General features: G+C 38.2%; 1 protein-coding gene across 5 annotated transcripts in view; it reads left to right on the top strand.

The window, feature by feature from the left end:
- Positions 1-19728, top strand: part of Nfib (nuclear factor I B) — a 216241-nt gene that overhangs the window by 152707 nt on the left and 43806 nt on the right. For all 5 annotated transcript variants that reach the window (XM_036179267.1, XM_036179266.1, XM_036179270.1 and 2 more), the window contains exons 5-6: positions 3525-3645; positions 7395-7513. In XM_036179267.1, coding sequence (XP_036035160.1) covers positions 3525-3645; positions 7395-7513 — 240 coding nt within the window. The remainder of the gene's footprint in view (positions 1-3524; positions 3646-7394; positions 7514-19728) is intronic.

Genomic DNA, 19728 nt, shown 5'->3' with positions numbered 1-19728 from the left:
AATTCATACTGTCATTTCTTAGAGGTTTTTAAGTTATGTATCATAACAAACATTACTGATTTGTAATTAGTACATTAATGATCCATATTCATTCCTAAGTTAATTTATTCAGCAAACATTTACTTTCTACTCCATATGTAAATAGATGTCTCTGAGATGCTCTCAAGTCCCATTCTCCTAAGTGTATTAATATATTCACAATACCTTCTTGTTTACACAGTTGAACTTCGTTGTTTATGAACTAGGGGTTTGCTAAGTCAAACTTCTGCACAAGCCTTATGCTGTGTGTTACAGGTTCTGGCTTCTTGATTCATGGCCTGCCTGCCCCTGCTTCTTTGGACTAGTATTTTACTGTCACATGACCTACTAATGTCCATGTTGACTTCAGCAGGGTAGTTCCATTCAGTTTCAGGGTAGTGATAACTCTGTCGAATGGTATTTTCTCCATCTTAAAAGCTGGTTAAGGACAGCTTCTGGCATCTAAGAACCTTTGGAAGCCAAGGTTCTTGGGCACATAGCTCCTAGGAGAGCATTAGGACTTCCAGTGTCCTTTTACGACTTTGGCTTTCTTGGAATTCTATCTGGAAGGTGCTGAGAGACGTGTTTGCATCTGCTGTAGTCACTTCCAGAGACTTAGTAGCTGGAAGCTCTGGCAAGCTTGCTTTTCTCAAATGCTCTATGGTCCCTTAGGAAGTTGTGTACTTTTCAAAGTTTTTGGTCATGTATACTATTAATTTTCTTTCTTTTCAATAAGCTCCCATTTACTCTCAGAATGCATACTGAGGTTTTCAGTGTTTAGGCCTCACCATGTATTGCTGTCTAGCCTATATCCCTGACTATCCCTGGACTCACTCTGTAGACCAGGCTGTCCTTGAGCGTATAGAGAGCCACCTGGTTCTGCCTCCCGAGAGCTGGGATCAAAGACATGCATCACCATGCCTGACCCTGAAGGTTTTTTTTTTTTGTTTTTTTTTAATTACCATTTTACTGCATACTATACTCAGCATGGTTATGGCCATACAAACTGTAGTGACTATTAAGCTATCGATATCCAATAGAAAGAAATTTGCCTAAGTACTGTACAATCATAATGCCTTTATAAAAATGTTTCCAGAAGATACAACTGGTAAACTTCTAGTCATTTTTATCCATACATTGTCAAATAACTTGGATTTCTGAAGTGCCCACAGCAAATAGCAAATTGAGTGGAGAGTGATACACACAGGCAGTGGGGACTTGAGGTAACTTGTCTCTTCTGAGAGATGACTGAATTAGGTAAGAGAGGCCGCAGGACTAGTGGCTCGTATACCTGGGGCTCCAGTGGAGGGAGTGACTCCAGTCTGAACAGTCTGAGATGGATACATCTCTGCTGTAGGAGGCAGGCAGATTGTTCACAGTCTCCGAGACAGTCAACTACCTACTTCTAACACATACCCTGCTTCCCATGCCACATAGACCAAGGTTCTACAAATCAATTTTAAAGCATGTGGCTACTGTGAGGCAAGGAAGTCCACATTTTTAAGCCTCTGGCATACTTCAGGTCACAAGAAACATCACTACCACAGCTGTCTAAATAATTCAAATAACTGTTACATTCAGCATAAAAATATTTTTTATAAAGAAGGTTTAAGTATATTGAATAATATAAATGGAACAATTAACAACTTAGCAGAAGGTAGGGTTCTGGAAGTTTAGAGCTGAGACTCTTTTTACATGTATAGATAGATTTGCTGTATTTTAGTAGAGAGAGATCTTCTCTACACCGTCTTGATTAGTTCTCTGCAGTAAAACACACGCCTTTTAATTGTACTTTCCTAGGAACATTTGAAGTTAATCTTGGCCTAACAGATATTAAAATGCAATCAAATTGATAGGCATACACTTTAATGTTATTAAAAGCTCTGGGTGAAAAAAAATTCTTGAAAGTTAGCGATCCTTTGGAGTCCCTACACATTCAGCTGAGGGTAGTTAGGAGAGGTTGTGGCTAAGCAGATGGTGTGTTGGAGTGGGTTTCAGGGCTCCAGAAACCTGTCGTCAAGTCCCCAGTGCACTCTGAATAAACCTTCGGAAGGCTGGAGGGTTCAGCTGGCCTCGCACACTGCCCCATTGACACTGGCTGCCCAGTTCTTCACTTTGTATGTAGTCTCCACTTACTCTCGACTCCACTCCTGCAAGCACATCGGTTTGGAAAAATCTTCCTTTGGTGCCTTGCTCCTTCTCCAAAGTCACTGCCAGATAGGGTTTTTTCATAGTATTTGTGTTTGGTTCTGACCATTCAAGTCACTACTATTCTTTCTTCTTGCAAAACCTACAGAATATATTGATTATGCTACTCACTGGGACAATTTTACTACTATCTACCTTGCCAGAGTATTTTAATGTTTGCACAAGTGTTTCGTTTGCTCTATGCACTGCACTGTATGTTTATTGAAGGCAGATGTAGTTGAGGATATTTTGTATCCAGTGCAATGCCTGCTTGTAATAGACACAGGCCATAGCCTTCCTTCCTTCCTTCCTTCCTTCCTTCCTTCCTTCCTTCCTTCCTTCCTTCCTTCCTTCTTTCTTTCCCTCCCTCCCTCCCTCCCTCCTTCCTTTTTTTAACTTTCTTTTACATATATATATATATATATATATATATATATATATATATATATTTGTGTGTGTGTGTGTGTGTGTGTGTGCATGCGCACACACGCTTGAACACTCATGCAGAGGCCATAGGCCAACATGTGATCTTCTATCATTCTTTACCTTATGTTTTAAGGCAGCATCTGTCATTGAACTTGCCTGGTCAGGGAACCCATGAGGTCATCCTTTCCACCTCCCAGCATGGGAATTATAGGTACATGCCGCCATACTTGTTTTGTATGGATGCTGAGGATCCCAGCTCAGATCTTGCTTGCACAGCAAGGACTGTACTCAGTGAACTGTCTCCTCATTCCTAAGCCAATAGCTTTTCAAAGAATAAACTTCCATCCAATGGGTTAATTTGTCTTTGCCTGATTTTAGCACATTTTTAAAAGCTGTTCTGTCTTTACCAACTACTACATTTCACCAGAGGAGGATTGTAAGCACAGGGATGGAGCTTACATATGATTAACATGCTGTGCATATGTGTGTGTGTGTGTGTGTGTGTGTGTGTGTGTGTGTGTGTGTAATCTCAAAGAGTTAGTTCAGTGCAAGCCTCTTGATTGGTTCTAAGTAATGGGGACTATTTGTTCTGCTCTGCCCACATCTACAACCTGGGGAATGACAGATGCAGTGATTTCTAAGATGAGGCCATGAATAAAGAAGACTGGCTAGTGGGAGGAGAGGACATGGTAGCCTAGGGATCTAGTGTATCTGGAATGCCCAAAGTAGACTTGAGGATTTGGGGTCTTACCCACAGCATACAAAGAATATTGCATCTGCAGGTCAAGAGAGCTCTTGCCCAGAGCCATGAAAAAAATTAGTGGGTTTATATCTGAACAGAGATAACTGTGAATAGCACTTACAACATGTCTTCAAATAAATGTATTCCTCAGCACCCATAACCCAGGGAACTGGAGTCAACTTCCCAATCGGAGAAATCCCCAGCCAGCCGTACTATCATGACATGAACTCTGGTGTGAACCTGCAGAGGTCGCTGTCTTCTCCACCGAGCAGGTAATGACTGTGATGCTGTGCATGCTTTCACCCTTTATGCAGATAGGCCACAGGACAGACAGACAGACAGTAAATAGGGATAATACGTGTTCTACTGACAATACACTGACTTTGCATTTTTGCCAGAATCATTTTCTTTATAATCTCATATTGAATGCAATTGCTGTTCAAAGCACCTTTAAAGTTTTTATTTTTGGGGGGTGGAGGGGCGGGAATGAGCTATATTAATGAGATTTTGTCTTATGGCATGAAATATAATTTTAAAGCAAGTTAATCTTTTGGCAATTTTAAAAGTGATACTCGGAGTTAGGAAGATGACTCAGTAGTTACGAGCAAAAGTTGCTCTCACAGAGGGCCTGGATTCCATTCCCAGCACCCATATGGTGGCTCACAGCCATAGGAAAACTCCAGTTCCAGAAACACACCATTTTCTGACTTCTATGGACACCAGGTGTGCACATGGTACATCTTCATGCAAAATATTCATACACATAAAAACATTTTAAAAGAACACGTAGGTGATGTTGCTTGCAGTGACCCCTCATTGATAGCCAATGCATCCTGATAACTTTCACTGTAATGCCACATCTGCACTGAAAAAATTGTCATTTCCCGAGCCTTAAATTAAAGCCTGGCTTGAGACTACAATGTTCGATTAATTGAGGTTCTCTGACTAAATCAGTTAGCTCTGCTGGTACCAATGAAAGCCTCAGCTGCTCTGAGACTGGCTTAACCAGGCTGTCCTTACATGTTTTCTTTTTCTCCTAACTTTATAACTTTCATTTAAGATAACTATTATCGATGTGGGGTTTTTTTTTTTCCTTTTTGAGTTGTGTCTTCCACGTACGAAGACCCATCTCATTCCCAGAGCATTCAATATATCCACAGACTAACATAAGAATGTACATGAATTCTATAAAACAAGCACGCATTATGCTAATTTTAAAAATAAAAGACAATCTGGGTAAGTATTTTTCTAGATTCTTTTCAGTAATGAAGGCTAATTGTCTTTGAATAGTTGTGGGAATATCCATATTTATGTTTATAAAGTAAGGTCGATTTTATAACATTTATGGCCCAACTGGATTTTCATGTAATTAGACTGTATATCAAGATAATGGGGTTTATTATCACTGAAATTATCTCTGATATGTCGGTGTGTTAAAAGTGCTTTAATTTTTCTAAATTTAAAATGTGAATTATGATTTTTTAATTTCCTCCATTTGGATCCGTATGTTGTCAACACAGGTCTTTCGTCATGGCCAACCCTTGTCCTTCAAAATAAGCAGAGATTAAAGACATTTCTCTGTTGCTCCTTGTGGAAATAAATTTTCCTCAGTTTTTTGCATACTGCTGCTGACTCATACTGGAAGAAAATTACATTAAAGGGAGAATTTAAAATATATGCATAAGCTCTAAATTTGGATACTTTTGGTAGAGACTAAAGAGATATCATTTCTGCTAAGCTTTAGCATGGGGAGAAATTGTCATGTCAGTACTCCAGGGATTGTCAGCCAAAAATTAACCACAGTGTAACTACAAATAAACAGAGATGTGTTCAGGCGTCAAGGGTTTAGGACTTGTAGCGCCCTAGCTGGGAGACCTTCCTCCTGGTGTGACTCCTTTTGTTCACTTGTCCTGGGTACATTCACTGATTTCTCCAGATTTGTCCCCCTGTTTGTTAAAAATGGGGTTTTGGTTTGCAATATTATTTTAAAATGTGTTACATTTTTTTATGCTGTTGAATATTTGTTTAATGATACAAAGATGTTTTGTATTCTTTTATGTTGCATTTGTTTAACTCTGTGAAGCTGTGCCACTGTGCCTGTCTAAAACACCTGGTTGGTGTTTTAATAAAGAGCTGAATGGCCAATAGCAAGGCAGGAGATAGTATAATGCAGGGTGGGCAGGCAGAGAATAAAGAGGAGAAATCTGGGAAGAGGAAGGAGCAAGAGAAGAAGGAGAGGAGGACACTAAGGGCCAGCCAGCCAGCTTCGGGGTAAGAGTGAAAGTAAGATCTACAGAAGTGAGAAAAGGAAAAAGCCCAGAAGCAAAAGGTGGCTGGGACATTTTAAGTGACAAAAAGCTGGCTAGAAATAAGCCAAGCTAAGACCAAGCACTCATAAAAAAATAAAAAAAAATAAAAAAAAAGAAAGAAAGAATCTACAGTTCTAAACTTTGGTTGCATTACATTTATTAACAGAGCATAAAGTTAATTCAGGTGGTATTTTGTGGTTGTTGAATAACAACATAGATTAAAATAAGAATTCTTTAAGTAAAAGACAATGTATTTATTTCAGAGTCAATAATTAGATGTTTACCAGGGTTTTGGTTGGAGCATATCAAAGTAGAGTATCCAAAAGTATCACATGTAGCACGAATCTAAAAAGTTTTTATTAATAAAATCAAACCTGAGGCCAGTTATTGGAGTGAATGCTGGGAGATCAGAGAAGCAGAACAAGCCACCTCACCTTGCCAGTTCCTCAGCTGATCCTGTTTCCTCATACTGGATGCCTCTCAGTTGAACTGTGCTGTTCAAAAACCTAAAAGCTTTACTGGCTAGTTCCTGGTTTTCACACCTTTTATACCTTTCTGCTTCCTGCCATCATTTCCTGGGATTAAAAGCTCTTGTTACCATGCCTGGCTACTTCCAGTGTGGTCTTGAATTTACAGAGCTCCACACAGATCTCCACCTTTGGAATGCTAGGATTAAAGGTGTGTGCTACCATTTTCTGGCCTCTCTATCTAGTGGCTGTTCTGTACTCTGACCCCAGATAAGTTTATTAGGGTGCACAATATTTTGGGAAGACAATATCACCAAAATCACACATATCACAAACTAGTTTTTAATCTTTGCTGTAGGTACCTACTTTTTTTTGTATAAGTAAGTCATGTTTTTCCACTCAAAATATTTTCTAAAATCACACCATTTGATTTGACAATAATCATTTTTCATGACTGATCTTATGAATAAAGCACCAGTAGCCTAATTTCTTTAAGGGAAAGGCAATGAACATGGAATACTTACAACTAGTAAAGTTATAGAAATGGTCATCATGTTATTAATTACAATGTCAACACTAATAATTAATATTTAATAAGTATCTTCAAACTGTAAGCCATTTAACTGAAAGCTTTATAGTTATTAGCTCACTTCATCTTCTCAGCCAAACCCTTTAAACTGGGTTTTATTATTTCCACCTTACAGGTGATTAACTGAACTTAGAAGGGTTGAGGAGCCTGCTCTTGGATCTAATAAATGACTTGGTCAAATGTGGGGTTTCTGAAGCTATTTCACTACCCAGTTCCATTGCCTTATCTCCCAAAACATTGCATTGTCTGTGGCAAATGCTGTGAAGTGAACAGTATTAATATCAAAAGCCTAAGATGAATCAGTCAGTGCAGCTTTACAAAACGTTAATGCTAGCAGAGAAGACACATTGAGAGTTCACTTGTAATGACTGACGTTCCCGGAAAATCTGAGAAGGCAAATATACTAAACATTTTTTTTTGTTAGGTAGGGATGGGGATAGATGGTATATATGAGTATATATATATATATATAGTATATAGTATGTAGTGCTAGGGATGTTCACTATTCCTGTGGATGTCATGAATACTTGCCATTCTTTCAAACTATCACTTGTATTTATGGAGGTCATTTTTTTTTTAATCAAGTCAATTTTTGGTGAATGCTACACATCTTTCTAGAAAGACTATTAATGCCATTATTATTATATTTTAAACAGCAAAAGACCCAAAACTATATCCATAGATGAAAATATGGAGCCAAGTCCTACAGGAGACTTTTACCCCTCTCCAAATTCACCAGCTGCTGGAAGTCGAACATGGCATGAAAGAGATCAAGGTGGGTAAGAAGATGCCTTCAAGGGGCATCAAAGGATATAGCATTGCTTTATTTCATGTTGTTCTTTGTTACCATTTGCTAAGGTGTCAATTTGAACTATACTTGAAATAATTTTCATAAAATCATTTTTGTAACTCTTCAGAGTTAAAAAAAATCCTGTTTTACTATACCGTATTTTCAGACAAAACAGTCTTTCAGAGCCCATGATTATGTATGCAACTGACTTGGGTCCATCTCTATTGGACGGTAGAATTGCAACAGAATGGCACATTCAGACTCTGTGAGCATGTAGGGGAAGCCAACTCAGGCAGTTAGCAGGTGCAAGATACTGAGAATTCTCACCTAAAGGAAGCTGTGGTTCCTTCTGGAAGAAGGTGGAGCACAGATAACAGATGAAAGTGGAATGTAAGAGCCTGTGTCTAAGTTAATCTAGCTGCTTCCTAGGTAGAACTATGGCTCAGTTCTAGGACAGGTGAGGAGAAGAATAACTTTTCAGAAGTCTGATGTAGCTCTCTGGGATCTGACTTGTCTTTATTCTTGAGATGTCTTGGATTTCCTGGGGATTTTTTATAACACATATTCATGCCTTTGTGCACAATAAGGAGACATTAAAGGTGAGGGAATAGACCAGTCATCTGGTTACAACTTTTGTTTGTCTGTATGCAAATAAGTTTTATAGTAACACCATAAAATGTATTTGTAAGTTTCTCTTAAATCAAATTCCACAGGTTTAAAATATAAAAATAAAAATACGTTTTTTACTAATGGTTTTCAGCCTAGGACTTAGGTGTGGGTCTGTGGGCTTGGGCAGCTGTGTGCTGAGAAATCTTACCAGGCAGCTGACCCATACATAGTCAACATCACCTCCTTGCCAGGACTTCCTTCTTGCTCGTCAGAATTTCATATTGAGTGACATAGAATTTCTAGAAGGATGAGGCCTTCATGGGGAACTGGATGAGCGGTTAGATTACCTTGAATGTTGATTTCATTTTAAAGACTTCCTTTTAAAATGCTTTTCTTTGTTATGTGTATGAGTGCTTAGCCTGTATGTGTGTATATGTGCCATCTGGGTACCTGGAGCTTGTGGAGACCAGAGGGCATCAGATCCTCTGCAACAGGAGCTACAGATAATATGAGCTTCTAAATGAGTGCAAGTGCTCTTAACTGCTGACTTGTCTAGCCAGCCCCACATTTAAGAATTTTTGTTTGTTTTTTTCAAGACAGGGTTTCTCTTTATAGCAGTTCTGGCTATCTTGGAACTCACTCTGTAGACCTGGCTGTCCTGGAACTCATTCTGTAGACCAGGTTGGCCTTAAACTCACAGAGATCTGTCTGTCTCTGCTTCCCGAGTGCTGGGATTAAAAATGTGCACCACCACCTGGCTTAAATATTTTTTCTTTATTTAATGCATGTATGTCTGTATGGACGATGTCAGATCCCCTGGAACTGGAATTACAGACAGTTGTGAACTCCCATGTGCGTGCTGGGAGTTGAACCTGGTTCCTTTGGAAGAGAAGCCAGCACTCTTAACCTCTGAGCCATCTTTCCAGCCCCACATTTAAGAATTTAACTAGTAAAGATGATGCAGGGAACAGGGGACAGTTACATGGAACGAACCAAAGCAGAGGAAGCAATGTCAGAATGGCCGTTTGTGCTGTGAGATTGGTATTGCTGATGAGAAAGAAAGTGAGAGGTGTGGGAGGTTCTTTTCACAGAAGGATTGGAAAATCAGCTACAGTTTCGGCTTTGAAACTCCTAGCTCATTCTTCAGACAGTAGACACAGTTTATCAGGAAGCAGTGTTTCAACTTCTGCTTCATTCCCAGGGCTCTCAGGAGAAAATCTCCAGGCCCCCATTTGACCATAGGCTCACACTCTGCTTTTCACTCCTCCTAGCATCTAGGCCTAATACTTTGCTTGGGTTTTGGAATGCGAGATGCTCAAGAACTTCTTAGAAGCCATGCCTTCTGAAGTGCTCTTTCCTAGCTCTTCATCTGGCAGATTTGTTGATACCCTTAATGGCCCATGATCCACTGAGGAATTTCAGTCTAAATTTGGTTTTCCTGCTTTTGTGTCGTGGCAGCCAGTATTGTTCTTTCATTGCATTCATAATATGTAATTCTGGCTTTCTCTATTGGAGGAACTGTTTAGATATATCTATACCGTGGAGGCAACTGTTTTGACCATGGCTGTCATTAGCACCAAAGGCAACACTGATGCACAGTAGGGCCATAGTAAATATTGATCAGGTAAAAGAATCACTGACGGGGCCAGGTGGTGGCGGTGGCGGCAGCACACGCCTCTAATCCCAGCACTCAGGAGGCAGAGGCAGGTGGATCTTTGTGAGTTCAAGGCCAGCCTGGTCTACAGAGCTAGTCTAGGACAGGCTCCAAAGCTACAGAGACACCCTATTTTGAAAAACCAAAAAAAAAAAAAAAAAAAAAAAGAATCTCTGACCAGCACCTAGTCTCATTAGTGAAGGCAAGAAATAATAGAGCTGTAGAAGTGCAAATAAGAATAAAACTCCCAGATCTTTATGCTTTGTTCCTTGTTTTACTGACATTGTCACTTTATTCTAAACAAAGCTATATTTTCTCTGTCAGAAAATTATTCTGGGACAGATCCTAATGGTAGTAATAACAACGCTGAATACTTAGGGATGAGTGTGTGGTTCAAGTGTAGGTGTTCTTTATTGTAGAGTGTCACTCTGTAAGAACTGATTTCCCTTCCAGCCATTCAGCAAAGCCCATCTCACATCGTATTATAAAACAGTTTTGAAAAGTAGCAGGGAAACTGTCATTCTTTCTCTTTGTGAAATCATGGCATTGTCTTGATGATTTTCTATTGTAAGGATGACTAAAACTATCAGAGAAGGCTGTAAAAGCAAATTATAGTAAGAGGAATGAGGAACGTTCCATTCTCATGTGTTGCTTAAAAACACCTGTCACTTGAAATGTGAAGACTCTGAGGATTCTGTAGTGTGCACAATGAGCCATTGTGAGAAGAAGGCTTCAGCTACAGTGGAAAACCCAAGGACAGACAGCATTACGTTCACAACCTTGCTGAGCCCAACGCGCTGCTTTTGTTCTTAGACAGAAATCCAGTTTTTAAATGTGCAAAATCGAATGCTCCACAATTGTTCTTGCCCATCTTCATAACATTCTTTAGACATTCTTGTCTGTGGTGAAGGCGTTGTCTAAGGCACTGCTGACAGTGCAGTGTGGTGCCAGCACCTCACAGTCATTTTTCACATATTGTGGTTCTCAATAGCACTCACCAGTTGCTCATCATTGGCTGCTCTTTTTAATTGGCAGAAATGCTAAAATTTATTATTATTCCCTGGATATCTACATTAGTCTATGATTATTAATTCCCTATTAAAATCTCTTCTGGCCAGCCCTATCAAAGCTTAACTTTGAAATATAAGCATAAAAAGTGACAAAATTGTGGACATGATGTTATAATGTTTTTTTATTCCAAGACAGAAATAAAGAATGTAATGTGACCAAATTATTATTCCTGTTTTATTTTTTAAAGTATTTATACAAAACATTCATACCAAGTCTAGCTTTCATGTGCTGATGTCTACCTATGTAGTTTTTAAAAATTTATTGTAAAACATTTTTATTTTTGCATATTAAAGACGTAGTTGTATATTGCTTTTTCTTTTCAAAACATATTTTCCAATTATAAAAATTATAGATTTTAACTTTGCAAAGGTAGACAAGACTATTTTTAAAATATTTTAGTATTTAAATGTTTGAGAGAGGAGTATATAACTTGTTTAAATTTCTTCTCATGTACACTGATAGGATTTGATTTGTCAGTATTGATCTGAACGAAGAAGAAAGTAATAGTGAGGGTGAGGAGCAGAGAGTAACTACTGCATTCCTTTCCTAAGTTCCAGCTAGACTCTGCCATTTGCTTAGTCTCTCCTATGAACCCTTAGGTTGGAAACTTCCAACTGCTTCATTTTTCTCTTCTTTTTTTCTTATTTTTGGAGGGTATGTTGAGGATAGAACCCTAGGACGGATGCCTACTGTGCAAGCATTCTACCCCAAGCAACAGCCTTAGACCTAATATTTCTTTCGGAGGCCTTTTTCATCATTAAGATCTTAATGATTAAGTTAATAAAGCATGCACGTTGGACTTATCTTTGATTCCAACATTTATCCACAAAAGGGCCTCCTGATAACTTGTCTACATTTAATTGTGTCTCCCTGAGTCTACCGAGAAACTGGATTCCTAGCTGACTTCTCTTGAAAGGACTAGAACAATCCTATATAACTTCTAACACGGAATGAAAATTTATGCACATTGCGGTTTTTTTTTCTCTATTACAGGTTACTTTCATGAGACTAAATCTAGTTCTATTCTAATGTCCAGTAATTTAACAGACTGATCAATAACATACATTGTTGAAAATTTCTGAGTGGGAAATTTAATGGCTTCTCAGTCTGATAAATAGTACAGCAACTTGTAATCTTAGATAAAATATGAACTTAAACAGGCTTTTCATGCAGTAAAATTTTATTAATTTCCATGTATTTAGGACTGAGATAATTTGGCACATTTAACATTTATCAAATTCCTATCATCTGACAAGAAGTTTATAGGAATTAGGCACACAAATATGATTAGAAAGTTGCTAGCCTTGGGTCTGCTGAACAGAAAATAATTGTTATTTATGAAAAAAGTCTTTACCAACAATAAATAAGTAAAGCAAACTAAAAGGGATCATCTTTATGCTTTGTAGCTAACTTACTTTTGAAGTACCATGAGCTATAAATCTTTACACAAAATCAATAAGGTGGAATCTTAGAAAAATTGACACTACTGATACACCAATACATAATTAGATTAGTTAAACCTTCAAACAAAACACTTAAGACATCATATTCTGATTACAACAAGTCCTAGAAAATACAATTACTAATTTTTAAAAAAATATTCAACAGCAGACAGCATAGCTCAGTGGTAGATAGAGTGCTGGCTGAGCATGTAGAAGGCCCTGGGTTCCATTCCCAGCACCACACACATACACACAATGTACACAAAAGTTCTGTTGTATAAATAAGCCTCTAGAGCAAGTCTTTCTGAAGTTTGGGTCTATCTGTAAGTTCCTGCCATTAACTTGGCAAATATTTTCCTCAGTGAAGTCCCCAGGGCCCTAACCTCCAGTTTGTTCCTCTAGAGCTCTCCAAGGAGATAGTGTTTGCTTTCAACAAATGAACTCAAGCAAAGGGCCTGCAGGAAGAGTGGGAGCTAGAGCCTAAGATGTGTGTGTTCTATCTTGAGCTCAATCAGGAAATAAGTTCATGGAGAGAGATAGCATGGGAGAGAACCAGATTCAAGAGCAGTACTGCTTAATGTGAGTTCAAGGAATGTTCACAGATGTGCCAGATATGAGTGGTCAACCAAGTTTGGAAAGCTCTGTTTTAACTCAATTTAAACTTTTTTTTTTTTTTTTTGGTGAATGAATATTTAATATTCATTTATTTAACATTTTAATATACTGCTGTGCGATGTTACTTTCCTGGAGAGACTGCTGACTCCATTAGATTAGCTTATTATGTGTGTGGATTCAGAGGCCTCCTCCCCAACAGTGGGAGGAGCTAGAGGCAACATTAAGCCCCAAATTGGGAAAGTGCCAGAGCCCAAACTCTTGTTTGATGAAGGCTGGAATCTTAAGGTTCCTGTGAGCTGTGGGAGCTGAGTGAACCCACAGCTTTCATGCTTGGCTGGGTAGCTGTTCTCTGAGTCATTAACGTTAAAAGCAGTCCTGGAGAAGGCAGGGAATGACCTGGCAGGCGAGACTTTCCAGTCGCCTTTAGGGACCCATTGACCACCAATTCTGTTCTTAGAGTTGGCATCATAGGAATCAAATGGCAAACCCTCAAATACTGTGTTTTTTTTTTTTTTTTTGTTGTTGTTGTTGTTTGTTTTTTTAAACATGGAAAAATAAAAACAGAGGTAAAAATCCTTTGGTGAAGATAAACGTGTATAGGAACTGGTTTGAATTTAATGTATAAGCCCAGTTTTAAATCTTACTTTTTCAGCTTCTTACAAAAAGCATCAAAAGTCAGGATCTGTAGCTGATTTCCCCCCTCCACCTCCCCCCCCCCCCCCCCCACCCCGGAGTATCGGAAAGCCAATTTTAAAGACCCTGCCATGTGTGGATTATTCCCTTCAGCTATACTGCTGAAGTTGAAGGAAAAAAAAAAATCACATGACCATCTTCAAAACAGAAAGGAAAACAGTAAATTGTTCCTGAAGGCTCTAGTTAGAATTCTTGTTGCCTGCTAATTAACAGATATCTGTCTGCCTTTCATGTGTTTGAATGGAGAACTGCATGCTGGGTGGGGCCAGCTGGTGTGCAAGTTGCAAGGGCCCATACTGGTTAATATGGAAAAGTTGAGCCCTAGTTTTGTGCTCCGGAAACTTCATGATTTAAAAACACCAATTTTTCAGGAAAACCTAATACATAATTAGTCCCAAATAATAATAGCTTTCTTTTTGATAACTCGATGAAACAGATGAAAATTGGCAAGTAGGAGCCCTGAAGGCATTGAGTCCTGGAATGCCTCACAGCATACTGTGGCATGGTCAAACTTTTTGCTTTAAATCCTTTTATACACTGATTTACGGTTCAAGCGTGTTTTGGAGAAGTTTGGAAAGTCAGAGTTACTAGACTATTGATAGCCCACACAGTGAGAACTTGATTTTCTAGACAGATCATGGAGCACCGGAACCCACAGACATCATTCAAAAGAAATGAACTGGGCCCCTTTCCCTCCAGCTCATAGGCCTTCTTTGGAAAGCAGGGGATCTGGCCAGTGTCCCTCACAAGTCTCCCCAGGCAAATGGTTTTCCTGGAGAGCTTCATCGTAGATCCTGTTAGGCATTGAAGAGCAAAAAGAAGAGAATGGAAATAAATTTTTGCATTTTTCAGGGTTCTGTAAGAGTCTCAAAACACAATTTTGTAATGCAAAATAAGTAAATACATTTATGTAAAACCAACTCATTAATGCTAGGATTAAATATTTTAGACTAAACATATTACAAGTATGGGCAGTTTCCATGAATTAATGTGGAGAAGAACTGGTGTGAAACAGGTGACTGGGTACAATTTTTAAGAGTTTTTCTGCTATGAAAAATAAATAAAGAGAAAGATGAAGTTCATCTGTATGGACCATTACCCTATGTAAACTGTTAATACTCTGCCAGTCTTGCGTTTTCTATCTCCCAGCAATTGATAAACATTTTAAGTAAATCATGCCAAATTGGTTATAAATACTTCTAAGAGTTTCTTACAGATTTTTGAAATACATAGTACCATTTCAGTTTAACACACACAGCTCTTTAGTAATAAACTAATGTACACTTCGAGGTTAAGACCCCATAATATCTTGAAGGTTCTCTTTTTGAGTAAAATTTCCAACATTGCCACCCTTTTATTTATCCCTTCAAATCTCTGTTTATCCTTTACCAGATAGCCTCTTCCTTTCTTTCAGTCATCAATTAAAGAAACTATGAGAATTTAAAGTATATATAGATGAGAAAGGCAAGATTTTGTTTTGACCTGGCTGTCATTTATCAAGTACTTACTACCTGTCAGATGCCGAGCTGACAGGAGCTTTGAATGACTTTTGAAAATCCTACCTCTGGTCCAGCTAGATGGCTCATCAGGTAAAGGCACTTTCCACCAAGCTGGAAGGCCTGATTTCAGTCCCCAGGTCCCAGATAGTAGGAGAGAGAGAACCACCTCCTGCATGTTGTCCTTCAGCTCCTGTAGGCTTGCACAACTATCCCACCCTACACCCCAAACATTGATTATGAGCCGCATTGATAATGGTTGGAGTTTCTTCCATATGTCAAAAACAAAGAAACAAACAACAAAGCAAAACAAAAACTTAAATATGAAGGTTTCTTTGTGTTCAGTGTTTTGGATTTTACATCCCTTATAGTCAGAGAGTTTGGCAGTTTCTGTGGCCTTGTGTTTGAGAATCTGAAACACTTCTAGAAATGCTTCATGATGTCATAGTGGAAAATTCCACACCTGACTTCATGTTTTGGGTTGCAGTCTAAACACATAACACACACTCAAAGCATTGTATAAAGCAGCCTTCAGGGTATGTGTATAAGGTGTACATGCATAAATGAATTCATGTTTAGACTTGCATTGCACTCAAAGATGCTCCATTATGTACGTGTCAATATCCCAGACTCTGAAATCCCAAACTTCTGGCTCCAAGCTTTCACATTTGGCCTGTCTTTGAGTTCTTAAGCTTTCATTAATGTGGATCTTTTTGAAAAATCCACAGGTCTTCCATTTCTTAAGTTAGATTTTCAATGTTTACTTTAAATGCTCTTATTGAATAACATAATAATTGGATTGTTTATGTGCTTGGAGGCAGTGCATGTTTTGCCTTATACTTCAGGAATGCCGAAATCTCACAAATACATGTCCTGTCCTGCTCCATTCTGGTACAACCAATGATTGATAGAGATTGAGTTATTATACAGAACCTTGTTATGGGATCAGTGTCTCCTCCTTTGAAAACAAATGACTCAGCCAGACGGCAACATTTATTTTCTCTAAGTGACTGGGGGCCTAGCCATAGGAGACCATTATCCTGTGACAATATTCTGTTTCATTGACATTATCTCGAAAATGTAATTGGTCCATTACTAAATAGAGGTTTTGTTACTGATCAATTTCACATGATTTCTAAAACCATTAGGATAATAAATATGCCCTTCGAGTAATTTCATTGACAGAACATTTTTTTCTTCATTTACATTTATTGGGAGAAAATATAGACTTAAACACTACAATTTATGCCAGCTTTGACTACTTTTCCTCTATAAGAAACAGAATTTATGTGCAGCGATCATATTTGCATTAAGTACCAAACAGATGACTTTAAATTTTTTGCTGCTTGCTAAACCATATCAAATCATAATTGTTTCCAAACAATTAGTTTTATTTCTCAAATTTTATTTGAAGTAAGGTCCAGGTCATTTCTAGGACTTGGAGGCTTTCCTGTAAATCTACTAAAGTAGCACATCGCTTAAATTACTCTAACTTACCAGTTTAGAAGACAACAGTGTCTATAGCTACAAGGTCTTTGCGGGTCTTGCAGCATAAATGTTTCTAAATGCGTGGCTATTTCCCAAATGTCCACCTCCAAAAAGTCATCTGTAATCTTGTTAAATTAGAACACTTCCAGTATCTTTCTGACTTTTACAGTTAAGGTTGCAGTATTGATTTTATTTTATAGTCCATGGCTCTCGGACGCTTAACACTAACAAGACCCCGTAGCTAGATCTTTCCCCAGAGACTACTGAATCACAGCCCTTTGTTTACCTATGCTGATGCTTAAAAAGAGAAGCGAATGTGCTCCATGTCCTGTGTACTTGTTTGGTGTTTTGTTTTGTTTTTTCCCTTTTAAATTATGTTTACTGACATTACTCAAGGTTCTTTATAATTACCAATGGACAAAAGCAGTTTGAAGTGTTTTAAAAAAGAAATTTCATTTATCCAGTATTTATTCTTGTAGTCCTGTTCTTTATTATTCAAAAACTTGTTTTTAGGCTTTCTCAGGGAGGTATTTGTGAGTTTCAAAGCAATTTCAGCTTTAGCTTTGTATTGGATATAGGTGTAAGCCTAAATACCCTTTTTTATGGAGCCGTGTTGAAGTACATGCTTGTAGTGACATGCTACTCCACTGTGCTTGGGTTAAAATATACAAGAGTCTTCAACCATCACAAATGGTTTCAAGTTGCTGAAGAACACAGTAAGCACTGTACTCCAGTGTGATTAGGACTGAATACCGTAATACTTAGAGCAAGAATTCCTTTCTTTAGCACAGACATTGATGTGCTTTCCCCCTTAAGAAAAACTGATTTTGTTAAAAATAATAATAATAAAAAAAATTAAGTTGATGTTGTACCCTCTTGATGAAGCCTGGCATTTTTCTGGTTAATTCTGGGATGTGAGGCACAGAGAGATACATGCATAGGTACAGAGATGCTTTCTGAGCATGACAGATTCTTTGAATCATCTGACCTCGCCATCAGACTACTGTAGTGGGATTATGTCCCCATGCCTTGTCACTCAGTGCATCCAGAATATTTTGTTAACTTGAGTGTGTAGGAAGGCCTTACCTGCATTTACCACACAATCATGAAATCTTACATCTATAAGAGTCCTTAGAATTGTAGTCACATGTTCTCTTTACTGTGTTTTCAGAGACAGTGTTTTCTCTTGAACTTAGTGACTAGTGTCCTGTTTAGCACTCCATCTTAGAGCTTTGCAAACCAAGGTATTTCCTTTTCATACTGTGATGTTGGACACACAACAAAATCCATTGTCATTAACTCAATATTGGGAATTAACAACAGTCTTTGAGCTGCAAACGTATTTCTAATACTTTGATAAAATATTTCTCTAGAAGTTTTTCCCAACATATTTATATAAAGTGTTTCTAGTACTTTTGGTGACAGTAATAGCTTCTTAGAGGAAATTTGGGAGGCAAACTATGAAATACAAATGAGAAAATAATTGCATCTAATGGGTTCATAGAAATAGAACCTGGAGTGACTCTACCAATGTTTGGTCGACCCATGTGAGTTGAGTTTCTAGGTAGTTTTAACTGCATTTTCAACATGTTTCAACTTGAGTCCTACTTTCGTGCCGTTGGGCCTATATGAAATGATTTTGTAAGTTTTGTTTTGTTTTTCATTTGTAGTACATTGGCAGCTTACCCTCTCATTCAGTTTCCACTGAAGATATCTGTGACCATGCTGCTCTTTGGAGATATATATATATATATACATACATATATACATATATACATATATACATACATACATACATACATATATATATATATGTATACACACACATATATATATACACATATATATATGTAAATTGTTGCTTTTCTTTACCTCTTTTACCTCTTTTTTGAGGAGATGAAGGGGGGGGGTCTCTAGGATGACCTTGAACTCCTAATCCTTCTAAGTCTGCCTCCTAAGTGATAGGATTATATCAAATTTTTGAGTTTCTGCTTGCTGATAAATTTGTAGGTGATTTTTTTTGTGTGTGTGTTCTCATTACCTGAACACTACTCTATGAAAATCCTCTTAGCTCTTTTGGGCTCATTCCTCTCTGTTCCTTTTCACTGTCTGGGCTTTAACAAACTGTAGCCTCATAGCAAATCACCAAGTAGAAGTTCAATAAAGAATAGATACATCTTATTGTAAAATATACATTTTACTACCAAGATACTGGATTTAGTTTTATGTCCATTCCTAAGCCTTTTTGGCAAATACTGACAGAGAATCTAGCAAGGTTTCTATTTATACTACCAGTGCACAACTAGCTTATCTTCCCCGTCACAGGAGAGATCCTGAAGATGCAGCCCAGGGCTCTGTAAGCAGATTTGAAGTATGTCCTATAAAATGTATTTATGAAACAGTTTCTTTAGCCTCTTGACTCTCCCCCTGCACCTCTCTTACTGGTGTGTGTGTGTGTGTGTGTGTGTGTGTGTGTGTGTGTCATTTGATCTATCAGGGATTACAACACATTTTTTCTTCCCATGAGCTTGGCTGTCTCCATTTTACTCTGAAAGAAATGGAGAAATTGGAAAAGCACATGGGATTGTGCAGAGCTTTTAAGTAAAGACAGTGTGCTCTCTTTCCCAACACTCTCCCTATCCTTCATTTCCCTTTGCTACATTTTCTTATCTTTCTTCTTCCCCTCTCCTTACTTCCCTCCAGGGAAAGCTTCCTGCTATCAGTATTTGATCAATAGTTAAACCCTGTGAAAGGAAAGATCTGTCGGTCTGCACAGGGAATCCAATTGTGGTAAATACATTCAAGCTCCAGACTGGAATCTGAAATAACAATCAGGCTATTTCAACCTAGCTTTGCTGACTACAAGCTTTTATAAAACATTTATAGCACTGTAAATAACAGGTAAACCTTTCTCTCTTCAACTTTATCTTCTCTAAGGCAGAATCACAGGAGGAGAGACTGCGGTCTCTCTCAGCATTTACTTGGCAGACCATGTTCTCTGCCTTCACCTTTCCTCTGGGCACAGAGCCCAAGCCATTTCCTTGTCTCAAAGTTGACTGTGGATTTGTGGCCTGAAGTAAAAACACCAGATTCCAGCTCTAGAGATCGTCCCACACACTTGACTTGGAAGCC

The sequence above is a fragment of the Onychomys torridus genome, chromosome 2 (assembly GCF_903995425.1).
Source record: "Onychomys torridus chromosome 2, mOncTor1.1, whole genome shotgun sequence".
NCBI lineage: Eukaryota > Metazoa > Chordata > Mammalia > Rodentia > Cricetidae > Onychomys > Onychomys torridus.
This window is presented reverse-complemented; position numbering and strand designations above follow the sequence as displayed.